The following is a 24,177-nucleotide window of genomic DNA, read 5'->3' as shown; positions in this document are numbered from 1 at the left end:
CAACGGCCGGAAGTGTGTAATGAATGAGGTCATGCAGGAGGAGGAAACAGATCTCGACAGCTAAGATGGCGGAGGAGCAGCAGGACTCATCACAGGGAGGAGAGATGGAGGGTGAGAGAAACAGTTACGGCGCAAAATATCCAACAAACGACGCGGGTCGTTCCTGTCGCCGGGGCAGCTGGTATCCTAGCGGGGTGTGTGCTCGCCCCTCGAGCCGCTGCCCTGCCCGGGGTAAAGTCCACTGACGTGCAGCGGTGCTGGGGACACACTGAGGCCACAGCTTGTTGGCTAACGTTAGCTATAGCTACCATTGCTACACAAAGGAAAAAAACGGCTTGTTTAGTTAACGACACGGCGACAGTAAATGACAGTCCCGGAGTTTTCCACCTAAGGGACCGTTGAAAGTGCATGCCCAGTGTTGAGGATAGGGCCGGACATTTTTGTTGGACAAAACGACGTTATTCGTCGTGACTCGAATTTGTTTTGTTTTCGCTCAGGTCGAGCTAGCCGAGTTTAGCTGAGTGACGGTGGCCGGTGTTGTGGATTAACTTGTTTTCATGTTCGCTGCTGACTGGGCTCAGGGCGACGGCGGTGGCTGCTGCTCTTTGCAGGTGTTGAGCACGTGAAGAGAAAACATGGCTACTTTATTATTATCAGATTTTTTTTTATTTTCTTATAAGTAATCAAACCGTCTTGTTATTTGTTGTTTACATGACTGTTGTGGTTTAACCAGCCATGATAAAACTCCACCTGTGACCTGTCCTTGTTTAAAACCTGGAAGACAAATAATTAAAACGGATTGAGGTGTATATACATATGTAATTTGATAGTCTTAGTTACTGAAAGTGTAACTGAGTGAGTAAAATGTCATTCAAACTGGGAAACAACTTGTGTGGGAACTGCATCATTTCTCCACCTAGTGTGAATAACAAACGGCACAGGCAGTACCAGCAGTAATGTCAGAGAAGATTTAACATGTGAAATGAACCAAATTAATCCTAGCCTTGATGACTATGTTGCTTGTTTTTTAAAGGACTGTTTGTGTTATTATAGGTGCATTATGGCTGTAATATCAATGTAGTTGAATTACACAGGTAAACATAATTTCTGCAAACACAAGCAATAGCCTACAAAATATAAGAAATAGTGGATTAAACTTTACAGGTAGCTCCTTCAGCACTTGTTCTGTCATAGCGAGGCAGAATAGTTTTTTTTGGCATGTACACTACAATATATTTATATATTTTTTGGGGGGGTTTTTGCCGTTAATTGATAGGATAGTTGAGAGAGACAGGAAATGGGGGGGCAGAAAGAGGGCGATGACATGCAGCAAAAGGCCACCCGATCCATGATTCAAACCAGGGCCGGTTGCGACGAGGAGACTATATGGGGCATCTTATACCCACTGAGCTATACATACAGTGCCCTAATATATCATTATTTAATTGTGTGAATTTGTGTCGTTTGCTCAGAAATTTGCTATTATTGTAAATCTGCAGCGTTGGTTTGTGATTGGGTGTAACTGCTGGGCTGGTAGCAGCTCTGCCTCATGCTGGTCAACCAGTCTCCCTTTTGGAGCATCTGTTCCTGAAGCCTGATTAAGCTGTCCCCCTTTCTCTTTCAGGAGTGAACTGCCTCGCGTACGACGAGGCCATAATTGCTCAACAGGACAGAATTCAGCAAGAGGTGAGGATTTCAGTTGACAGCAGTATGAGGAACTCTTATTTTGAAAAGCTAACAAACAAAAATGCTGCGCATCAGGATTAACAAGCTTCCGTATTAAAAAATAAAATAAAATACAGTAAACACCCATAAATCCCAGCTAATATGTTGAGATATGAAGCTGGCAGCACTAATTAAGAAACATTTCTTTATTTCCCTAATGATTTGCCATTATTTTAAAGAACAATTGTTGACATCCTGAAGCCTTTTAAAGCTTCCCAGTAATAAGCCTTGACCTTGACCTTTATTGAACTTGTCTGAAGTTATAACCTGATGTAAAACTAAAATATGGTGTTTTTATATTATAAAACACAAATGTAAACAAGCAACAATTGGGAGGAAACTCGTGCAGCTATATTTTTGTCAGTCAAATTCATAATGAGTGAAGTTGTTGACAGTGCAGTGCATGTATTAATTTTCATAATTTGTTTGTGGGCGTCCAGATAGCCAACAGTAACCCATTAGTGTCGGACAGACAGGACCTGTCGGTGCTGCAGAGGGAGTATGCCGATGATGACACGGTTTATCAGCTCAAGATCAAGGTCAGTCAAACCGCTTCACCTGCACCCACATCGCATGCACTTCCTCTAACCGCCGAGGGCATCGTTTCCTCTCGGGTCTCAATCACACTGGGGCTTTTGTGTGCTTTTACAATACGGTGCATTTGTTTGTTTGCTTTTTCGTTGCAGGACCTATACAAAAAATACTCGTACATTCGTAAGACACGGCCAGACGGGAACTGTTTCTACAGAGCCTTTGGTTTCGCACATCTCGAATCTCTGCTAGATGACAGCAAAGAACTCCAGAAGTGAGTGTCACGGTGGGGGTGGGGGGGTTACTCTTTTTTAGTTCTTGCTCAGGACTGAAACTCACACCTTTGTCATTGTGGACTGGACTTAGTTGTTTTTGTGGCTGCACAGGATGCCAAAGTAGATGCATTTGTATGCAGTCACTTTGAGTCTATTATGACATAAAAGAAAAAGTGTACACTGTGCTTTTTTTTTTAATCAGTTTGTCCTGTACTCTTTTCTGAAATAGCATCATGAAGATTACTGAATTTATGGTTTTTTTTGTCTCTTGAGGTTCAAAGCAGTTGCATCTAAAAGTAAACTGGACCTGGTTAACGAAGGTTTCACTGAGTTCACCATTGAAGACTTCCACAACACTGTGAGTTTCCTGCACAAGATAAACCATACACTGATTGTCTCTTTGCTAATTTACAATCCTAATTGCTTCAATCTGATTTTGCTATGTAGATTGTGTATATTAAAATGTATAGTGTATGTGGAGACTTTTTGCAATCCTCCTGTTTCATTTCAGTCATTGGTTCTTTCATTTCTGTGAAGAAGTGTTTACATCCTTTAAGATCCAGTGTTTGATTTATATTGAGAGAGTTTACTATAGTATAAGTGTTTCTCTCTCACTTCAGCGTGGCCGTCTGCCAACACTGGGCTCGGGCCAGTTGTAGCAGCAGGCTGGGAAAGCTGCACTTCCATACGTCAGTCTAAACGGTGTTTTATAAATCATTGCCTTTCCTTTTCGGCAGTTCATGGACCTGATCGAACTGTGCGAGAAGCAGCCGAGCCTGAAGGAGCTGCTGAGCTCCTTCAACGACCAGAACGTGTCGGACTACGTGGTGGTGTACCTGCGGCTGCTCACCTCGGGCTACCTGCAGCGAGAGCACGGCTTCTTCCAGCACTTCATAGAGGGAGGACGCTCCGTCAAGGAGTTCTGTCAGCAGGTGAGTCTACGCTTCTCACTTTGAAGTAACTTCTGCTTCCTGAAATAGAAAAAGAAACTCATTCTCATTTCCTCTTAAGGCTGTCTGTGGTGTTTTTGAATAGGAACCACCTACTTTTTTTTAAAAAGTGTGTACATTCATAAAATGACTCAGCCAACCACTCTTTGGTAAACAATGATGAGATGTTTTAACCATTTATATGTTAGAGGGAAAACTGAAATCCTTGTTTGTGTTTCCTGTCCCAAGGAGGTAGAGCCAATGTCTAAAGAAAGTGACCACATTCACATCATCGCCTTAGCACAGGCCCTGGACGTATCCATCCTGGTGGAGTACATGGATAGAGGAGAAGGAGGAACTGTCAATCACCACGTCTTCCCTGAAGGCGGCGACCCACGCATCTTCCTCCTCTATAGACCCGGCCATTATGACATCTTATACAAATAACACTCCTGGCCTCAGCCCACCTCATCCTCCTCCTGCCGTACGCTACAGCAGTTGGTTAAAAAAAAACATAAAAATAACTTCAGCAGCCACGTTGATGAAGCATACATCTGTGTATGAGATTACACTCATGTATTTGAAAAAAAAAAAAGAATTAAAATTTAAATCACATTACATGCCTCCCTTTACCCCTTTTTCGCCCCAAACTCCCCAGTTTCCCCTCAGTCATCACAAAATGGTTAATTAAAAAAAAAAAAAAGATCTTTGGAAAAATAGAAGTGACTCCAGGCATTTAGAGTTGTACAGGTTTTTTTTTCTTTTGTGGTTGTAAATGTTATCTACTTGCTTTATGTTGGATTCTTTTCCTTTGTTACACTGCGTTTCATTGAGTTTTATTAAAGGGATTTACATCTTACTTGTGTCGTGTTTTTCTTAAGAGCCAGCCTGTATTCAGCACTGATTATCTACACAACTGATACTTGTGTATACTTTTCTCAATCATTACTGAGATCTTCAAATAGCTATTTCTGTCCTGAAATTGAATCTGTAAAGCTGAAACTAGATACCATGATTGTATGTTTGTTATAACCTAAACTAAAATTGTTGATGCTCTATTTACTTGATTGATTAACTAATATCTTAAAACACTACTGACAAGCAGCAGGGTTATTCTAAAAATAATGTTAATGCAAACAACATACAGCATGCATCTACTTAATGTACAGTCATTTCCAGAACAGCTGTAGTCAGTTACATGATAATTACTGCGGAAGTGAGTGACGCGCATTTCTAGTGACAAGCATAATGCAGCAGTTTTTGTACACCGCACACTCCTCTGAGTTTTGAGTTCAAGCTGCACTTTGTTTACACCTGCAGTCACACATGCGCAGTGGCGTCGTTGCCGCATAACGTCATCAAAGATCGTCGCCTGTAACGGAGGAAGCCTTCTCTGCAATATTTTGGAGACCGGCCGCAGTCGTCGTGCCGTTTGTGGCACTAGAAAATCCGCTCAGAGTGAGACCTCTCCTCATATGACGCTAGTAGGAGTAGTGGTGGTGAGGACGGAGCGGTGAAGTCCTTGAGGGAAAATGTTTCTACTCTCCAAACCTCTGACATTGTCAAGATGGCGAAAAGTTGCAGCCTGCGTGCGGCATCACTCTTCACTCACAAGTAGGCTACGTCTCAACCTGGAGTCAAGTGCCTGATACGATCTTTGTCGACCGAAGTGTTGTGTACTGTGTGTATGGTTTACTGCAGGTAACACACGGCACTGCGGCTAATAAGCTAGCTACAGCTACAGTGTGTTAGCTGTAAATGTGATATGACTTTATTTGACCCCTCAGCTGCTGTGGACTTAATGCTGTCTGTTTATTCACTTGTTTTTTTCTTTTCTTCTGCACATTAAAGCGTGTCTAGAACAGTCTATAGTCTAAACAAGACAATAAATTAATCTTGAACCTGTAATGAAGTTAACATTTTGCAGCTGTGCAAGTTTAGCTAAACTCGTGTTCATTCAAGAGTTAGCATGCCGCTAATGTTTGTTTCCACAAGCACTGAGAGTCACGTGATGAACTTCAAATCACAAAAAAAGTCATGTTTGAAATGATTTTCAACCTACCTACAAATCTAGATTACTGATTTATTGTGTCCCAATAAAACCACCCATTTGTACAAACAAGGACACATTCACCTGCCAGACTGATGTAGACATCAAAGGATCATCTCTATGTTCCCTGGGTCCTATGTTCCCCACTTTTCCCCAAAAGGGTATGGGACTGGGGAACATAGAACCCTCTATGTTCCTCGCTTTTCCCCAAAAGGACTTGGGGAACATGCAATTTTTGTAGGCTACCCATACCTGGAAGTGGAGTTGTGACTTGGCATATTTTTGCCTATTTTTGAGTGAGAAGTTGAGTTGTGAGAAGTGTAATTGTACCATTGGTTGGGTTAGGCAATGAAGAAAGGAGTTGGTTAAGTTTAGTAAAGAGACCACGTAGGGACTAGACAGGCCAGATAGAGAGAGAGAGTCCAGATAAGTAGAGAGAGTCCATCGACCAGCAACAGTGGGGAACATAGGACCCTTTTTGGGAAAAACAGGGAACATAGGACCCTTTTACAAAAAGAGGGTCCTGTATTCCCTGATCGGGGAACATAGGTAGGCCTACGCTCCCGACATCAAAGATAGTTGTATATCTGTTTAACTCAATCTAATCCAGTCTCTGTGTGTGTGTTTGTGTGTCCTCCTAGCTGAGCTGATAGAGAACATGGATAAGAAAGCCACCTGGGACCGTTTCTACACTGAGAACAGCAGCAGGACGCCCACCTTCAAGAACTTTGAATGGTTCTTCGGCTTTGATTCGGTGCAGGACTTCATCATGCCCCTCTTGCAGAATACTAAATCTCATCAGGATGCTCTGCTCCACATCCTGGATATGGGCTGTGGCACTTCAGCTCTGGGGCCTTGTATTTACAGACACTCTCCTCTCCCAGTGCGGGTCACTTGTGCTGACATTTCCCCAATAGCTGTGCGACTGATGCAGGAACACGTTAAGACTAAAGCCATTCAACCTCGCAATGTTTCTTCCCAGCTTGAGTTTGTGGAGCTGGACTGCACACATCTTTACAAGCACTACGGTTCCAGCAGCGTGGACCTGATCATCGACAAGGGCACCACGGACGCCTTGTTGAGGTCTAAGGAGGGGAGAGGGAAGGCTGCCTTGGTGCTGAAACAGTGTATGAAGGTGTTGCGGGGCTCAGGATCTCTGCTCCAGTTCTCCGACGAGGACCCTGATGCCAGGCTGCTGTGGCTGGAGACTGAAGTCCAGGAGCCGGGGGTGATGGCAGCAGATGTTGGGGTGCAGGAGGTTGGGGAATTAAGGGGAGTTTGTTACTACTGCTACCAAGTAACTCCTCGCTCTATTATGCAGCAGTAACCTTTTTTATTTGTGTGTGGTCATAATGTGAAATTAATAAATTATTGAGAATGATTGAAAAAGAAACAATCCGGGTCCCTTATTTCACATTATTGTTATTATTTGTGTTTCCATTTGTTGTAATACATTTGGACTTAAAACATTCTAGATTCTAGAAGTTCAGTCATTCACAGGTTTATCCCCTTTAATTTCTTGTTACACATTGCCATCTAGTGGTGGAATAGTAGCAGACTCCCTCATCCAATATTGAAGGAGTCTCAGCGATTTTCTATCACAGAAACATAAGCAAATGAACTAAAAATGTTGCATAAAAAGAATACTATTATAACAATATATAATACAGAGTTATTTAAGTAGTAGTACCAGTAGAGGAACAGATAGCAAACTGTTAAAGTCATTCACTTAACAAATCAGGTAGTATTATTGATGCATAGTTGACATACGCCCAGGTTATATGTGTGCAATGCACATTTCCTGAAGAAAACACATAGAAATGCTGAAGGCTGACCACCATTGCTGAAGCAATGCTCAGGGTTCCTATACCCAACTATGGGAAGTATGGAAGAGTATGAAATTTGATTTTATATATTTCCAGGTCTGGAAAAGTATGGAAAATGGAAACTATTATTATTAATATTAATTATCTGGGTTTGGTCTTATATGAAGTTATTTTTTGTATGTGCTATTGTATCTACAATCTACTGGAAATTATTTAGTGACATGATGGCATACAAATTCAGAATAATGTAAAACAATGAATACAATTGCATAATTTATTTACATGATACATGATTACTCAAATGTTACAAATTATTAGAATTTTTTTTTACCAATATCTGGAGATTAGGGTCTGGAAAAAGTATGAAATTTTGAAATTTCAAATATTTAGGAACCGTGAACGCTGAACAGGCTGATGCTAACCTCAGGGACTCATACATTTGCTCCAGAGGTGGTTAGGTTTAGGCAGCACAACCAGACAAGCAGGTTTATGAACCTAAAACACACAGGTCATCAGCCACAGAGAGTTATGTGCTGCAATACATCACATGACTTTTCTGTCTAATTTCCTCTTCCCATTCTATTTCTATTGTTCAGCTGCAGCTCTTCCAGCCAGGTCTAAACCAGGTGTCTGAGTCCAGGGGAACCCAACCCAATCTGTTTCAGCAGGGAAGAAACCTCCTGTGCAAGTGCCAGTGGTTGGAAGTGGCTTCTTGGAGCACGAGTGGTTCTTATAGTTGACACCCTGAGGGACAGCATGGCATATGTCTTCTGTGTTTTACATGACATTTACTGATGTCATGTACAAGATCCAAACTCAGGATTTCCCATGCCTCCTAGCCCAGACATCTCAGTTGGTCTGAACTTTCAATTTTTTCTTACTAAACATTCATTGGCCTATATTGTACAATACTTCCCATACATACAAGTGCATTGGCTGTGTATTGCTCTAAACTAGACTACATTAAATCAGAGGAATCCAGTCAAACATCAAGGGTGAATGAAACTTTTCAAATGTATTAATCACTTTAAGACTTAGATTTACACAATAGCATAATCAAAGGAGCAACACTTAGCACAGGAAAGGCCTCTGGTTGGTAGTGGTGGGGATGCTGACTAAATTAAAAATATGGTTGTAATTCCAATGGAACACTTGCAAAACACTATTAGCAAGATGGCAATTTCATCATTCCCCATAATGGAACAGGAGAACTGCAGTGTGCCTCTGAGATCAGAGAATTCAGGGGAGAATCAAAGGCACAGAGCAACACAGACGCTGAAGTAACAATGTCTGTGTTGCTCTGTTTAGACTCACAAGCAGAACCAGCTCTCATGTTGTTTGATGATAAATGCACCGTCACCTGCAGGGAGAAAAAAACAGCTCTCTCTGCTATGCACAAGCTGGTGATGGTCCCAGCATGCCACTGCAAGGTCCTTTAGCTGTCAAAACAGCAATCAAACAGACACCGCATGCTCATAACAACTTACATAAGCAACCACTAAACTCCCAGATCATAGAATTTTATTGGGGCTGTAAAAAGGAAAATTTGGGTTCAAAATATTAAAATGTTTAGCCTCTATAATTCTATTTCTGTGATAATGAGCTACTAGGCTGCATTTGTAAATAAGAAATTGTTCTTAATTGCTTGTCTGGGTAAATAAAGGTTAAAAAAAAAAACTTAACATGGAAGGTCATAGGCTAATCATTGACATCATAGTGAAACCAAGACGTTATAGACCGTATGCTGCATATGAGGCTTGAATGGTCATTACATTCATAAAAAACATGATGCATTCATAAAATACAACCAAATAAAACCATAACCCTGTAAAGAATAAAGTCTCTTATTGTGAAATAATATGAAGACGAATACAACTTCGACATAGGACACTAAGGTAAAGGGGTTAAAATGGGCCGACAAGTTTCTCCTGGGGTGTTAACCTGGAGAAATGCACCCCAGGAGAAACTGTCTCAAGAACTTTGAATGTAGTTGTTGATATAAAAGACTCAGCCAAATGTTTCATTCAGATAATCCACAATGACTGAGTGGCCTGGACTGGAGCTGCAAAGGGCTGCAACCAGAGGAGCCAAAGTAGGTTTCAATACAAGTTTAAGATAAGAAAAGAAGGCTGGACTACAGAGATTTGGAACTATACTATTCCAAAAATTGCAGTCCAACAATCTAAACAAAACTAGACAGTGAGTCCACTTGGAGAGGCAGAATACACCAAGTGCTCTGTGGTGAAATCGCCCACTCATCTCAGGTGCAGCACAGTAAGAATGGTGCAAACTAAATTCACGTTCCAGCGTTTTTACTGTTAAGTGTAGGAACCTCAGCAGGGATGCAGCCTCCTACTATGGTACCCAGCACTGGAAGAAAAGGACTAATGCAAATCAAACAGTAAAAAGCAACAGGTGAGCTCAGCACGCTACAGTCAACATACAGTGTTCTTTTGGTCAAACTCAGCTTTGTGGCGCTTTAACACTGATACTCCAGAGGTGGGACAAAACTAAAGTGGAGGAAGTGACCAAGTAAACAAATTAGCAGCCACCACAAAGACAGAAAGCACAGATCATGAACTGGCACACAGGTGCTTGAGTTGGATGAGGGAGGCATCAGATCTGTAACACTTTATGGGGGCATTGGGTCCCACCATCAGGGCCGCTGTATAGTGGAGAAAGGTGATGATAATTCTAGGGGCCCAGCGCCCAGTGGAGCCCACAAAAAAAACCCAGTAGTCTAATCTTTTGTATGACTGATTTATTCTGCATAAGACCTTGACTAATACTCATAGTAATGCTGCATTAGCATCAAAACAAAGTAGGCTAAATAATAATACATAGGGGAAAAAAAGACAAAAAAATGAAAGAAAAAAAAAAACTTGAAAAGTCAGGGGGCAGGAGCCCACTTTAATATTCTTTAAGGGGGCTCAGAATTCCTAGCAACAGCCCTGCCCACCATGAAAGGATGATGTATGTTGAAATTATTCAAAGAGACACATTATTTTGTATTCTATATTTTTATTGATAAAAAACACAATACATTGTGTACATTCAGGAGCGTGGTCATTCGGCAGTTATGTAGGCACAGTCGTGACAATCAGGGTCATGTTGTTAAAGAATCAGAAAGTTACTTTCCTCCAACCTCTATTATAGAAAAAAGGCTGTATTGACTGTTTTTTTTTCTCAATTCTGTAAAATCTGGTCAAGGATGCTCTGATTGGTTTGAGGCAGTGAATGTGATATAAGCAGCAGGATTTGAGACATTTGAAATGAGGACCTTTATTGTTTTGTAAAGAATAAGCTGACAAGATCCACTGGTTCCTCTGTGCTGTCTATTTCTGAATCTGGGCAGAAATCTGGGGGGTTGAGCAGTTGAGGGTCTGAGATCCCAATGAGGTTGTTAAAGTAGCTAGTGAATGGAAACAAAGTGACACAATTATCACTTGGCACTGTCACAACAACACTGAATTTTATAGTATTGAAAGTGTTTTTTGTTTTTTGATGAAAGTCTTACCTCATCATCAGCCATCCAAACTGGTCGGTCTGGTACAGACTGGTGACTGGGATGCATCCAACCTCAGTGACTGTCATAATGAACTTTCCTGGAGGGACAGAGATGAAAATGACTTAATAATAAATTAATAAAATAGCATGGTGTTGGTAGGCAGTGGTAACAGTTTGAAGCATTACCTCCTTTTGGAATATCTCCGATCCAGGAGTTGACCAGCATTCCTTCGAAAGCTGCAGATGAGCTGCCCAGCACAACTTGGCCCAGCAGAGATGCTCCATCTGGAATTCCTAGAGGATGGAAGCCGTCCTTAATTGGCCTTTTCTTGCATGTTCGGTTGTGTCTGGAGATCTCGTACATGACACCTTAAGGGATGAGAGAGGGGTGATGTTGATTGGTGCTTATTTTGTTGCATTAGACTCTTTTTTGTTCTTCCACACCCTACTAAATAAAATACTTCAATTCAATTCAATTTATTGTCACTTTCATGAAACCTTATTTAACGTGGGAGTGAGAAGCCGTTCTCCCTGTCATGGTGTTTGCAAAATAAAAAGGAGACACATTTAAAACAAGACAATAATTCTAAATAGAGACAGCAGCAGTTTCCTTAAGTAAAATAAAAAATAAATAAGATTGAATAAAAAATAATTAAGTTTGATATTATCTCTCTTGAGGATGCAATAGCTTTTATATTAAAGCTATGGCATATCAAAGAGTCAGACCACAGACAAATGCTCACTCAGATAACAGCATAACAGTCAGAACAGCGCCCCCTCTCTTCTGATTGGTTAACTGACCTGTTGTTACTAGTCCAGAGAAAAGCCTGAGAGAGGAGACATGCACCTATACTGAGATTGTTCCTGTTTTACTTCAAGTCTAAGAGGACAAATGTAAAATATGTTACCTATAAGAAATATTTAGATTAAATTTGAGCACTTTAACTTGCACACTCAATCTCCCATAAAAAGATTATGGTTTTGTAATTCTATCAACCAAAGGAGCATTCTTTGTGTCAGTATACAAAGATCACCGGCTCCCGCCCCCCCCCGCCCCCTCCCCTCACCAGAGACTGCCTTCATCAACTCCTGCTAACATTTCCATATTTCGCACATTCTGTGACAAACTGTAAACTGTTTTCTTGTCTGTAACAACATCTATTGCACGTCTGTCCGTCCTGGGTGAGGGATCCCTCCTCTGTTGCTCACCCTGAGGTTTCTCCGACTTTTCCCTGTTAAAAGGGTTTCCATGGAGTTTTTCCTCAGTCGATGTGAGGGTCTAAGGACAGAGGATGTTGTTACGATGCCATGTAAAGCCCTTTGAGACAAACTGTTTGTAAAAACGGGCTATACAAATAAAATTGCCTTGCCTTGCCTTGCCTTAAAATTTGTCATATATCAAAGACAATTCAAGAGACTCTCTGACTTATTGCCTATTCCTTAGTCTAAAATTAAATTTAGCTCCCATATACTTCTCAGTTGTAATCTGTTGTGACAGCCCTGTAAAATAAATCCCATTATGGGTTTGGTCACCTCTCTGTAGAGCAGGAGAACATCAAAGGTGAAGGTCTTGTTCTCATGTATGCCCTTCTCCATGAACCTTATCCGCTGTCCCTCTGCATCGTACAGGTACTCAGCGTTGGCAAAAACCTTCTCATTCTGTGAAGACTGGAGAGAGATGATAACAGTGAGTTACGCATGGTAATTATGCATAGTGATGCACATTTCCTGCCTGCACATGCTTGAAAAATACAAACACTCACCACAGTGAGGGATCCGCTTAGAAGAGGAGGACTGTCTGTGAAGATAAAATGTGTGAATCATTACACTGCAATATTTAACATAATCACACACATTTTGTAATGTAAAAATAGATTTAGATAAGCCTCTCAGTAAATCTGTTAGCACAATAAAAAAAGTATAAAACTAAAGGAAAACTGAGATAGAAATATCTATCTGTATTCTACTTACTGCATGGTTTAGGCTTGCCTGCCAGGCAGCCAGCCAGTAAACACGACAAAACGACCAAGAGTTGCATGTTTGAAGTTTCCTCCCTCCTGCTCACTCTTACAAACACTCTGGTGCTCGTGTGGATTCACTTCCTTATAAACACTGAGACCGAGACTCCAGGGGAACATCCAGCCTCCAGGTTTTATTTATAACCCTGTGTAAAAAAAGGTCAGGTGCTCAAACTGAAAGGCTTCTGCTATCAGCTAAAAGCCTATAAAAGCCACTACGTCTTCCACCACATAACATCTGCTCTACTTTCTGTTCTATGAACTGGTTAATGTTTGTCACAGAATGACAGAGAGTGTGAGTGAAGACTAATACATATGTACACATTTTACAACCAAACCAATAATAATCACCTAAACCACACGCAAAAAACACTTCCACAAACCACAAATGTACATTACCTTGGAGTTATGAATATTAAAGATCGCTTTTCATAAAGTGGCTGTGAGGCCTGTGTGCACTGGATCAGAGGTAAAGAATGCTGTTTGTGTTCAACAGTGTGAGGACGCCATAAAAAGCAGCACTGGATTGTTGTTTGAGTGGAGCGGATGGAGAGGATGTTGGTCAATGACATCACAGTCATATGATCTGGAGGTGCGTGACTACAGATAAGAATACCTGCATGTCACAGGTGGCCTGTATCCTTCCTCCTCATTAACTCACTGTTCAGATCATACACACACTTTATTTAACAACACAGTCACATTGTATATTCATATTAACATCCCTGAATCAATGGTTTTTATTTCAACATTATGAAAAACTGGCAGTGTTACATTATATTTGAATAAAGAATACATCACATCTTAATGTCTTATTCAGTTGCAAAGTGTTTACTTTTTACATTCATTCTATAACCTGAAGTTTAAAAAGTCAGAGGCTCATTACATGCTAAAAAGCTGACTTCACACTATAGTGTTAATAACAACAATGTGCATTGAAGTGCAGCTTTACACCCAATATATTTATGACAGTGTCAGGTGATTCCGGCTGTTAGTCAGGTTAGCCATGTCATCCTCTCACTCAGAAACAAATGAAAGAAAAAAAAAAGAAATCTAAAAGTAGACATCACAGGTAGGCTATTAGAGTCATGTTTCTTCTCAATTTACAGTTTTGGAGGTAAAATCCAGAGCGGTTTGTTATTGTATGGAACAATATAGTGTTCTCTCACCACTCTCTTTCATTCACAGAATGGTTTACAGCCCACACAAGAGGTATAAAGGAATATGTTCCCTTATTGAGGTGTAAAGTTTAGGGCATAATTTGGCTGTGTTGGTACATTTGGGATGTGAGATTAAAGGTTGTGCTGAATTTAAAGGGATAGTTCAACATTTTGGCAAATTTGCCCATTGCCATAATCCCTATAGTCGTAGGTTCATTACCTGTAAATGTTGGTGCAAGCTATTTTTAGAATGGCGGAGCAGAGCCGTGAGCTGCTCAGAGCTACGCCACGGAGGCTAATGGGATTTCCCTCATCAAACTCATCAAATACACAATCCAAAAACTCCAAAACGCTCTGGTGGACAAGTTGTGACCTGCACATTCACCACGCTATGAGATTAACAGAACGTTACTAGACAAAGTTGTTTTCGAGGCAAATGCAGAGACTGCTTGCCGAAAAACTGCCCCCGATGGGAACATGCATCAGCAGTTTTGCATGAATTTAGCTTGTAACCTTCCGTTATTATCTCATAGCGTGGTGAATGAACAGGTCACAACTTGTCCACGAGAGCGTTTTGAAGTTGTTGGATTGTGTATTTGATGAGTTTGATTAGGGTCAAACTCTGACCCAGCTCAGATAGTGGAGGACAGAGTTCAAGCTAGACACAGTGAAGCAGCATTTAGCTGTTATGCTGCACACAACTGGAACAAACCACCAGCAGAACTGAAATCAGCTCCAACTGTAAATCCAAGTTAAAACATTTCTCTTTTATGGCTGAACTCTTTTTAAGAACTTTAAACTTATCTATTTTCTTTTCTTCTACTTCTTTTTTTTAAATTCTTCTTTGCTCTTGCTTTTAACTCTATGTTTAATGCTTACAGTTTTTTTATTAAAAAAAAATTGTTTTTTTTGTTGCTGTTTTATGCTGTTCTTCTTAAAGGTTTTGTCTTTATGTAAATCACATTGAGTTGTCTTGCCTTATGTGTGTGTGGTCATAATATGAAAATAATAAATTATTGACAATGATTGAAAAAGAGACAACCCGAGTCACTTATTTCACATTATTGTTATTATTTGTGTTTCCATTTGTTGTATTACATTTGGACTTAAAACATGCTTCTAGAAGTTCAGTCATTCACAAGACACATGGGTTTGAGGTTTATCCCCTTTTATTTCTTATCATACATTGCCATCTAGTGGTGGAACAGTAGCAGACTCCCTCATCAAGCACACTACATGATCCTTTTTCACCACCAGTATTGAAGGAGTCTCAGCGAGTACACATCACGGAAACATAAGCAAATGAACTAAAAATGTTGCATAAAAAGAATACGAATACTATTATGACAATATATAATATATAGTTATTTAAGTAGTAGTATCAATAGAGGAACAGATGTAGCAAATGGCTAAAGTCAATCAGATAATATTATTGATGCATAGTTGACATAAGCCCAGGTTATATGTGTGCAATGCAGTGTGGATATGTGTTGCATTGAAATTCACATCTACACAGTAATATTTTTACTTGTTTATGGCATATGTCCGTAAGATATTGTATTGTATACAATAGCATATTGTATTGGCATTGGGATTGCTGAGATTCCTTCTGTTCAGTCTCCATCCATCCATCCATCCATCCATCCATCCATCCATCCATCCATCCATCCATCCATCGTAGTCTTCTCTTATACAAACTGCCAATGTGTAACTATTTTTATCTGTCCTTCTCCTATCCTGGGAAAACTTTGGAATACATTTCCTGAGGAAAACACATAATGCTGAGGGCTGACCATCATTGCTGAAGCAATGCTCAGGGTTCCTATACGCAAGTATGGAAAATATGAAATTTGGTTTTATACATTTTTATGGAAAATGGAAACTATTGTATGGAAATATATTTATCTTAAAGGGACAACGAGGAGTTTTGGAAAAGCGAAGCGTTTTCACACTACATTTATGAGCCTCCGCGCGCACCGTAAAATTCTTTGACCGGCGCAAGACAGACTCATGTTTTCATTCATCAAGAATTAAAGTCAGAGGTTGGAAGACGATCACATACCGTCGTAGTTCCGACCATAAACAGCGAATCGGCGGCGTTATTCTCATGACTCGCCACGAAACCGAAAGTAAGGAAACGCTGGTCGGCTCGACCAGCATTTCCACCACCACTAATAATAACAAAATAACCATAGAGACAAAACCATATATTTATCGAAAATGGGCCCATTAACAAATGTGGGTAGCGGAGATTCATCCACATTAACGTGAGACTTTTTTATAACCAAATAGAAACTCCTCGTTGTCCCTTTAATACTTATCTGGGTTTGGTCTTATGTGAGGTTATTTGGGTGAATACTTGTTCATAAGACTAACATAACACTGTCATAAACATGACATGACATCTGTCATAAACATCGATGAATACTTATGACACATAAGTGTCAATCGGTAAGTTATGTCACTTTTGATGCAAAGTTGACATTGTTTGAGATGTCCTTGTTATGACAACTGGACATAATTTTTAAAGTTAAAGACAGGTTATGTCAGTGTTTTTCAACTTTAGGGTCGGGACTCCACGTGGGGTCGCCTGGAATTCAAATGTGGTCGCCTGAAATGTCTATTAAATCGAAAAAAAAATTACTGATAAAAATATTATTCTTTTAAAATTCTGATGCAGCATATAAAAATATCTGAGCTGGCTCATCTTGACTGACGGCCAATCGCGATCACGTGACCATCACGTAATCGCGGGGTCGCCAGAAATTTGTGATGTCAAAATGGGGTCACAAGTAAAAAAAGGTTGGGAACCACTGGGTTATGTTGTCTTTATGTCCAGTTGTCATAACAAGGACATCTCAAACAATGTCAACTTTGCATGGAAAGTGACATAACTTACCGAATGACACTTAATGACAGCTGTCAAAGTATTCATTGATGTTTACGACAGGTGTCATGGTTGTGACAGTGTTATGTCAGTCTTATGAACATGTATTCAAGTAAAGTGTTACCTTTATTTACATGATACACATAATTATGATTACTCAAATGTCACAAATTATTAGAATTTTTTACAGAGTAGTCTGGAAATTTGGATCTCGAAAAAGTATGAAATTTTGAAATTTCAAATATTTAGGAACGGTGAATGCTGAACAGGCTGATGCTAACCTCAGAGACTCATGCATGGCTCATGCACTTTGCTCCAGAAGTGGTTAGGTTTAGGCAGCACAACCAGACAAGCAGGTTCATGAACCTAAAACACACAGGTCATCAGCCACAGAGAGTTATGTGCTGCAATGCATCACATGACTTTTCTGTCTAATTTCCTCTTCCCATTCTAATGAAGCTAAGCGAAAGTTCAGACAGGAAGACTATCTCTTTAAGCACGCTTCAAAGCCCTTTCCCTGTTTTCCTGCTATCCTCTCGCTCCACCCTCATTCTCATAATTCAGCCAATCACAGTCTGCCATCCTCTTTCCCTTCCACCAATCAGTCATTAGCATCAAATTTAAAAGTTCTCTCTCTCCTGTCATCCAGCCGTCATTCCTGCAAAACTCTCAGCCCACCTCCACCCCGGCACCACCTCCATCAAGATACAGACTGTCTTAACCTGGATCTTCAACCGAGAAGTTCCCTCATCAGGCGACTTCAAGCTTCCCTACCACCACCAGTGTCTAGGCCCGGGGGGGATATAACTACTTCAGATGCAAGCTTCTCATCCCCAGATCAGTTTACTCAGCTGGTCTACACCCGTGGTCTAAGCGCCAAAGTCTATTTTGTGCACAATAAATGTAATTTCATCTTCATCCTCAAACCTGGCTCTCTCGTTGTAAATGGTCTATCCTGATTGAATTTCTATTGTTCAGCTGCAGCTCTTCACCCAGGTCTAAACCAGGAGTCTGAGTCCAGGGGAACCCAACCCAATCTGTCCCAGCAGGGAAGAAACCTCCTGTGCAAGTGCCAGTGGTTGGAAGTGGCTTCTTGCAGCACGAGTGGTTCTTATAGTTGACACCCTGAGGGACAGCATGGCATATGTCTTCTGTGTTTTACATGACATTTACTGATGTCATGTACAAGATCCAAACTCAGGATTTCCCATGCCTCCTAGCCCAGACATCTCAGTTGGTCTGAACTTTCAATTTTTTCTTACTAAACATACAAGTGCATTGGCTGTGTATTGCTCTAAACTAGACTACATTAAATCAGAGGAATCCAGTCAATCATCAAGGGCGAATGAAACTTTTCAAATGTATTAATCACTTTAAGACTTAGATTTACATAATAGCATAATCAAAGGAGCAACACTTAGCACAGGAAAGGCCTCTGGTTGGTAGCTGACTAAATTAAAGATAAAGTTGGAATTCCAATGGAACACTTGCAAAACACTATTAGCAAGATGGCAATTTCATCATTCCCCATAATGGAACAGGAGAACTGCAGTGTGCCTCTGAGATCAGAGAATTCAGGGGAGAATCAAAGGCACAGAGCAACACAGACGCTGAAGTAACAATGTCTGTGTTGCTCTGTTTAGACTCACAAGCAGAACCAGCTCTCATGTTGTTTGATGATAAATGCACTGTCACCTGCACAGGGAGAAAAAAACAGCTCTCTCTGCTATGCACAAGCTGGTGATGGTCCCAGCATGCCACTGCAAGGTCCTTTAGCTGTCAAAACAGCAATCAAACAGACACTGCAAGCACATAAAAATGGGGAGGGGGGTGGGGGGGCACCTAGCCTATAGACAACCCCTCAACTTCTGGATTTTAATTTTATAGGGGATGTAAAAAGGAAAATTTGGGTTAAGGTTAAAATGTTTACCCTATGGAAGGCCATAATCATTTACATCAAAGTAAAACTAAGACATCTAGACCGTATGCTGCATGTGAGGCTTGAATGGTCATTACATTCTTAAAACACATGATGCATTCATAAAATACAACCAAATAAAATCATAACCCTGTCAAAAATTAAGTGAAATAATATATTTTAACTGTGTCACTAGTATTTATTTATAGTAACATACACAGTATATATATATATATATATATGTTTTTCTTCTTTCTCGATATGTATGCATGTAATACAAGTGGTTGCATACAAGCTCAATTAATACAAATATAAATAAAAAGACTTGGAGCAAAATGGGCCAACAATAACACCTGGGGAATTGCACCCCAAGAGAAACTGTCTCAAATGAGTGAGTGAGGTTAATATTAATGTTGATATAAAAGACTCAGCCAAATGTTTCAGATAATCCACAATGACTGAGTGGCCTGGACTGGAGCTGCCACAAAATATGATTTCAATACAAGTTTAAGATAAGAAAAGAAGGCTGGACTACAGAGATTTGGAACGATACGCATATGCTTTAATATTTCCAAAAATGGCAGACACTGAGTCCACTTGGAGAGGCAGAATACACCAAGTGCTCTGCGGTGAAATCGCCCACTCACCTCAGGTGCAGCACAGGAAGAATGGTGCAAACTAAATTCATATACCAGTGCTTTTACTGTTAGTAAGTGTAGAAACCTCAGCAGGGATGCATATAGATGGCATCCTGGCCTGGCACACTGAAGGAAAAGAACTAATTCCAATCAACAACAGGTGAGCTCAGCATGCTACAGTCAACATACAGTGTTCTTTTGGTCAAACTCAGCTTTGTGGCGCTTTAACACTGATACTCCATGGGTAGGACAAAACTAAAGTGGAGGAAGTGACTGAGTAAACATATTAGCAGCCACCACAAAGACAGAAAGCACAGATCATGAACTGGCACACAGGTGCTTGAGTTGGATGAGGGAGGCATCAGATCTCAATAACACGACACCATGAAGGGATGATGTATGTTGAAATTATTCCAAGAGACACATTTTTTCTATTTCATATTTTATTGAAAAAGAAATGCAGGTGGTAACACAATACATTGTTGTGTACATTCAGGAGCATGATCATTCGGTAGTTATGTAGGCACAGTCTGTTAAAGAATCAGAGTGTTACTTTCCTCCAACCTCTATTATAGAAAAAAGGCTGTATTGGCTGTTTTTTTTGTATAATTCTGCAAAATCTGGTCAAGGATGCTCTGATTTGTTTGTGATAGAAGTGATTGTGATATAAGCAGCAGGATTTGAGACATTAGTTAAATGAGCCTCAATGCTTTGTAAAGAATAAGCTGACAAAGTCCGCTGGTTCCTCTGTGCTGTCTATTTCTGTATCTGGGCAGAAATCTGGGGGGTTGAGCAGTTGAGGGTCTGAGATGCCGACGAGGTTGTCAAAGAAGCTAGTGGATGGGAAAAAGTGACAATTATCACTTGGTGATACCAAATTTTGTGGTAGTGAAAGTGTTTTTTTTCTTTTTTCTACAGTATTGATGAAAGTCTTACCTCATCATCAGCCATCCAAACTGGTTGGTTTGGTACAGACTGGTGACTGGGATGCATCCAACCTCAGTGACTGTGGTAATAAACGTTCCTGGAGAGACAGAGATGAAAATAACTGAGTTCATAAAACAGCATGGCGTCGGTACAGTATAGGTAGCGACCACAGTTTGAACCATTACCTCCTTGTGCTACCTGACCGATCCAGGAGTCGACCAGCATTCCTGCTAGAGGTATAGATGAGCTGCCCACCACAACTTGGCCCAGCAGAGTTGCTCCATCTGGAACTCCCAGAGGCTGGAAGTCCGCCTTGAATGACTTTTTCGTGCATGTTTTGTTGTTTCTGAAAATGTGGTACATGGTACGCTGAGGGATGAGAGTAGAGAAGGGATTGTTGCTTATTTTGTTGCATTAGACTTTTTTTTGTTCTTCTACCCCTTTACTAAATAAATATTTAATGTCTGGTATTATCTGTCTTGAGGATGAGATAGCTTTTATATTAAAGCAACGTGCTCACACCACAGAGAAATGCACACAGCCTGTATTCAGGAACTGAGCTGTCAGGACTTCTGTAACTCTGTGATGTCAAAATGGAGCAGTCTGCTTTATTTTCATATGGTACTTCAGAAAACAGTTAAACTCTCTTCTGATCTGTTGACTAGGGCTCCAAAGGGAAGCCGGAGAGAGACGTACAACTACACTGAGATGGTTCTTGTTTTACTTTAAGTCTAATAGGACATATGAAAAAAAAGTTACCATTAGATTAAAATTGAACACTTTAACTTGCACATTCATTGAACTGCCACTGTATCTCCCATAACAGATTATAGTTTTGTTTGTGTTTGTCAGTCTATACAAAGATCACTTCAAATGTGTCATACAATCAAAGACAATTCAAGAGAATCTCTCTGCGGATTCCTCAGCCTTAATTTACAGTACATTTCAAAATTCAATTCAGTTTGAAATAATTTCCAGTGTACTTTTCAGTTGTAATCTGTTGTGACAGATCTGTAAAATAAATCCCATCATGGCCTTGGTCACCTCTTCGTAGAGCAGGAGAACATCCAAGATGAAGCTCTTGTTCTCATACGTGCCCATCTCCATGAACCTTGTCCGTTTCCCCACTGCATCGTACAGGTACCGAGCGTTGGCAAAGACCTTCTCGTTCTGTGAAGACTGGAGAGAGATGATGGCAGTGAGTTTACATAATGGTCATTATACTGATGTATGTGAGGGGAGAAAAGCCAGCACACTCAAAAATCCTTTAGGAAAGTTTTAATCAGCAGAACATCAGGACAGGCAGGACACAGATGTTTTGGTAACACTTTACAATAAGGGTCCCTTAATTAACGTTTGTTAGTACATTATTAAGCATTAATTAACTGTTAACAGATATATTAACAATCATTATTATGTATTACTTAGGATTAGGAAACACATTAATTAAAGGGACAACGAGGAGTTTTGGAAAAGTGAAGCGTTTTCACACTACATTTATGAGCTTCTGCGCGCACTGTGAAATTCTTTGACCGGCGCAAGACAGACTCATGTTTTCATTCATCAAGAATTAAAGTCAGACGTTCAAAGACGTTCAGTTACCGTCGTAGTTCCGACCATAAACGACGATTCAGCTGCATTATTCTCATTAAGGAAATGCTGGTCGGCTCGACCAGCATCTCCGCCACCACTAATAATAACAAAATAACGATAGAGACAGAACGATATATTTATCAAAAATGGGCCCATTAACAAGTGTGGGTAGCGGAGATTCATCCACATTAACGTGAGACTTTTTTATAACCGAATAGAAACTCCTCGTTGTCCCTTTAATGTAGCCTATTATTAAAGCAGAAGTAAGTGATATATTTGTGTTAATATAAGTCTTAAATAGTTATATCTTCTGACAGCAATCACTTACATAGAGTGTTTGGACTGAAACACGGGTCTGTCAGTCCCTCTGCTCTGCTCTGAGCCGAGGAGAAAACTTTTCTCGTATCCTACAGTTTTTATCCAATGAGGAGAGAGAACGGCATGCAGGGCTGTGTGTGCAGCCAAGGGACGCCGTGAATGTGGTGACGTAGGGACGAGGACTGTTATGGTGCGTTCAAGGCAACTCGTAACTCGTGTTTTTCCGACCTGTGAAGTTGTACCAGTTTGATCTGGTACGAGTTCACGGGTCAGAAGTTACGAGTGGTCGTTATAGTGACTTTCACCGGTAAAACAGGTCGGAAAAACACGAGTGGGTTGCCTGGAACGCTACAAAGTCGTAAGTTGTGACTTGAAGCTGTAATTTACGGTTTCAAAAGCCTGCCTGGAACGCAGCATTAGCCAAAACGACCGGATCACTTACTTCTGCTTTAAGCAGTTAATTAATGTTTACTACTCAAAGTTAGTTATTACATTTAAAAGTTGAATAATGTAATTAGTTATCATTATGTATGCATTACTCAGCATTAATTAACACATTACTTTATATATTAATGCTTAATAATGTACAACCTAACGTTAATTAAAGGACCCTTATTGTAAAGTGTTACCAATGTTTCGACCAGCTGTTTCAATGTGTCAACACACATGACACATTGAAACAGCCGTGCACCTCCACAAGTTGTGTCTTTTTCAGTGAGAGTGCTTCCTTTTTTCTTTAACATTGTACTTAGATGCACATTTCCTGCCTTCACATGCTTGAAAAATAGGAACACTCACCACAGTGAGGGCTCCGCTCAGTAAAGCAGGACTTGCTGTGGAGATGAAATATAAAATGTGAATCATTACACTGCAATATTTAACATAACCACACACATTTTGTCATATAAAATAGATTTAGATAAGCCTTTTAAGTCAGCAATGGTAAACTCTGTTAGCACAAATACTCATGAATAAAAAAACATAGAAGAGAAAGGAAAACTGAGATAGAAATATCTATCTGTATTCTACTTACTGCATGGTGTAGGTTTGTCTGCCAGGCAGCCAGCCAGTAAACACGACAAAACGACCAAGAGTTGCATGTTTGAAGTTTCCTCCCTCCTGCTCACTCTTACAAACACTCTGGTGCTCGTGTGGATTCACTTCCTTATAAACACTGAGACCGAGACTCCAGGAGAAGATCCAGCCTCCAGGTTTTATTTATAACCCTGTGTAAAAAAAAGGTCAGTTGGTCATCCATCAAACTGAAAGGCCTCAGCTATCAGATATAAAGCCTATAAAAGCCACTATGCCCTCCACCACATAACATCTGCTCTACTTTCTGTTTTATAAACTGGTTAGCGTGTGTGAGTGAAGACATTTTACAACCAAACTTAGAATATAATCATCTAAACTTAGAATATATCACCTAAACCATACACAAAACACTTCCACACACTTCAAATGTACATTACCTTGGAGTTATGTGTGTTTATTAAAGATCGCTTTTCATAAAGTGGCTGTGAGGCCTGTGTGCACTGGATCAGGGGTAAAGAATGCTGTTTGTGTTCAACAGTGTGAGGACGCCATAAAAAGCAGCACTGGATTGTTGTTTGAGTGGAGCGGATGGAGAGGATGTTGGTCAATGACATCACAGTCATATGATCTGGAGGTGCGTGACTACAGATAAGAATACCTGCATGTCACAGGTGGCCTGTATCCTTCCTCCTCATAACTCACTCTGTTCAGATCATACACACACTTTATTTATAACAACACAGTCACATTGTATTCATATTAACATCCCTGAATCAATGGTTTTTATTTCAACATTATGAAAAACTGACAGTGTTACATTATATTTGAATAAATAATACA

General features: G+C 40.3%; 4 protein-coding genes across 6 annotated transcripts; 2 read left to right on the top strand and 2 right to left on the bottom strand.

Annotated features, from left to right (window-relative positions):
* On the top strand, positions 1 to 4,319 carry otub1b (OTU deubiquitinase, ubiquitin aldehyde binding 1b). 2 transcript variants are annotated; one of them, XM_085760018.1, is made up of 7 exons: positions 1 to 111; positions 1,628 to 1,686; positions 2,166 to 2,264; positions 2,412 to 2,530; positions 2,805 to 2,889; positions 3,269 to 3,463; positions 3,710 to 4,319. In XM_085760018.1, the coding sequence occupies exons 1-7, from the start codon at positions 24 to 26 to the stop codon at positions 3,905 to 3,907; spliced, it is 843 nt and encodes a 280-aa protein (XP_085616144.1). In that variant the 5' UTR covers positions 1 to 23; the 3' UTR covers positions 3,908 to 4,319. The 2 variants fall into 2 exon arrangements, with proteins under 2 accessions (XP_085616144.1, XP_085616143.1); XM_085760017.1 differs by having other exon boundaries at positions 9 to 111; positions 1,625 to 1,686.
* Positions 4,320 to 4,871: 552 nt separating this feature from the next.
* On the top strand, positions 4,872 to 6,892 carry cskmt (citrate synthase lysine methyltransferase). 2 transcript variants are annotated; one of them, XM_085759897.1, is made up of 2 exons: positions 4,872 to 5,074; positions 6,152 to 6,892. In XM_085759897.1, exons 1-2 carry the CDS (start codon positions 4,993 to 4,995, stop codon positions 6,835 to 6,837), a joined length of 768 nt encoding a protein of 255 aa, XP_085616023.1. In that variant the 5' UTR covers positions 4,872 to 4,992; the 3' UTR covers positions 6,838 to 6,892. The 2 variants fall into 2 exon arrangements, with proteins under 2 accessions (XP_085616023.1, XP_085616024.1); XM_085759898.1 differs by having other exon boundaries at positions 5,019 to 5,161.
* Positions 6,893 to 10,599: 3,707 nt separating this feature from the next.
* LOC146969390 (ependymin-like) lies at positions 10,600 to 23,793 on the bottom strand. The gene is made up of 8 exons (XM_085760534.1): positions 23,775 to 23,793; positions 12,815 to 13,007; positions 12,607 to 12,641; positions 12,377 to 12,511; position 12,053; positions 11,030 to 11,212; positions 10,854 to 10,941; positions 10,600 to 10,748 (listed from the first exon to the last, which is right to left on the bottom strand). The coding sequence occupies exons 2-8, from the start codon at positions 12,879 to 12,881 to the stop codon at positions 10,619 to 10,621; spliced, it is 639 nt and encodes a 212-aa protein (XP_085616660.1). The 5' UTR covers positions 12,882 to 13,007; positions 23,775 to 23,793; the 3' UTR covers positions 10,600 to 10,618.
* On the bottom strand, positions 19,979 to 23,893 carry LOC146969389 (ependymin-2-like). Its single transcript, XM_085760533.1, has 7 exons — positions 23,775 to 23,893; positions 23,336 to 23,528; positions 23,101 to 23,135; positions 21,436 to 21,570; positions 20,577 to 20,760; positions 20,401 to 20,488; positions 19,979 to 20,297 (listed from the first exon to the last, which is right to left on the bottom strand). Exons 2-7 carry the CDS (start codon positions 23,400 to 23,402, stop codon positions 20,168 to 20,170), a joined length of 639 nt encoding a protein of 212 aa, XP_085616659.1. The 5' UTR covers positions 23,403 to 23,528; positions 23,775 to 23,893; the 3' UTR covers positions 19,979 to 20,167.
* Between the last annotated feature and the right edge of the window lie 284 nt (positions 23,894 to 24,177).

The sequence above is a fragment of the Trachurus japonicus genome, chromosome 18, assembly GCF_045865225.1.
Source record: "Trachurus japonicus isolate A0001 chromosome 18, Traja_1.0".
Classification (NCBI taxonomy): Eukaryota; Metazoa; Chordata; class Actinopteri; order Carangiformes; family Carangidae; genus Trachurus; species Trachurus japonicus.
This window is presented reverse-complemented; position numbering and strand designations above follow the sequence as displayed.

Excerpts from the sequence above, each read along its gene's own strand:
- otub1b (XM_085760017.1), top strand. The coding sequence starts at position 24 with ATGAGGTCATGCAGGAGGAGGAAACAGATCTCGACAGCTAAGATGGCG. Across the intron at positions 2,531-2,804 it reads GACAGCAAAGAACTCCAGAA|GTTCAAAGCAGTTGCATCTA; the intron begins GTGAGTGTCACG and ends TTGTCTCTTGAG. Across the intron at positions 2,890-3,268 it reads TTGAAGACTTCCACAACACT|TTCATGGACCTGATCGAACT; the intron begins GTGAGTTTCCTG and ends CCTTTTCGGCAG.
- cskmt (XM_085759897.1), top strand. The coding sequence starts at position 4,993 with ATGTTTCTACTCTCCAAACCTCTGACATTGTCAAGATGGCGAAAAGTT. Across the intron at positions 5,075-6,151 it reads GCATCACTCTTCACTCACAA|CTGAGCTGATAGAGAACATG; the intron begins GTAGGCTACGTC and ends GTGTCCTCCTAG.
- LOC146969390 (XM_085760534.1), bottom strand. The coding sequence starts at position 12,881 with ATGCAACTCTTGGTCGTTTTGTCGTGTTTACTGGCTGGCTGCCTGGCA. Across the intron at positions 12,642-12,814 it reads AGGCAAGCCTAAACCATGCA|ACAGTCCTCCTCTTCTAAGC; the intron begins GTAAGTAGAATA and ends TTATCTTCACAG. Across the intron at positions 10,749-10,853 it reads TTTGGATGGCTGATGATGAG|CTACTTTAACAACCTCATTG; the intron begins GTAAGACTTTCA and ends TCCATTCACTAG.
- LOC146969389 (XM_085760533.1), bottom strand. The coding sequence starts at position 23,402 with ATGCAACTCTTGGTCGTTTTGTCGTGTTTACTGGCTGGCTGCCTGGCA. Across the intron at positions 23,136-23,335 it reads AGACAAACCTACACCATGCA|CAAGTCCTGCTTTACTGAGC; the intron begins GTAAGTAGAATA and ends TCATCTCCACAG. Across the intron at positions 21,571-23,100 it reads TGAGCGGAGCCCTCACTGTG|TCTTCACAGAACGAGAAGGT; the intron begins GTGAGTGTTCCT and ends ATCTCTCTCCAG.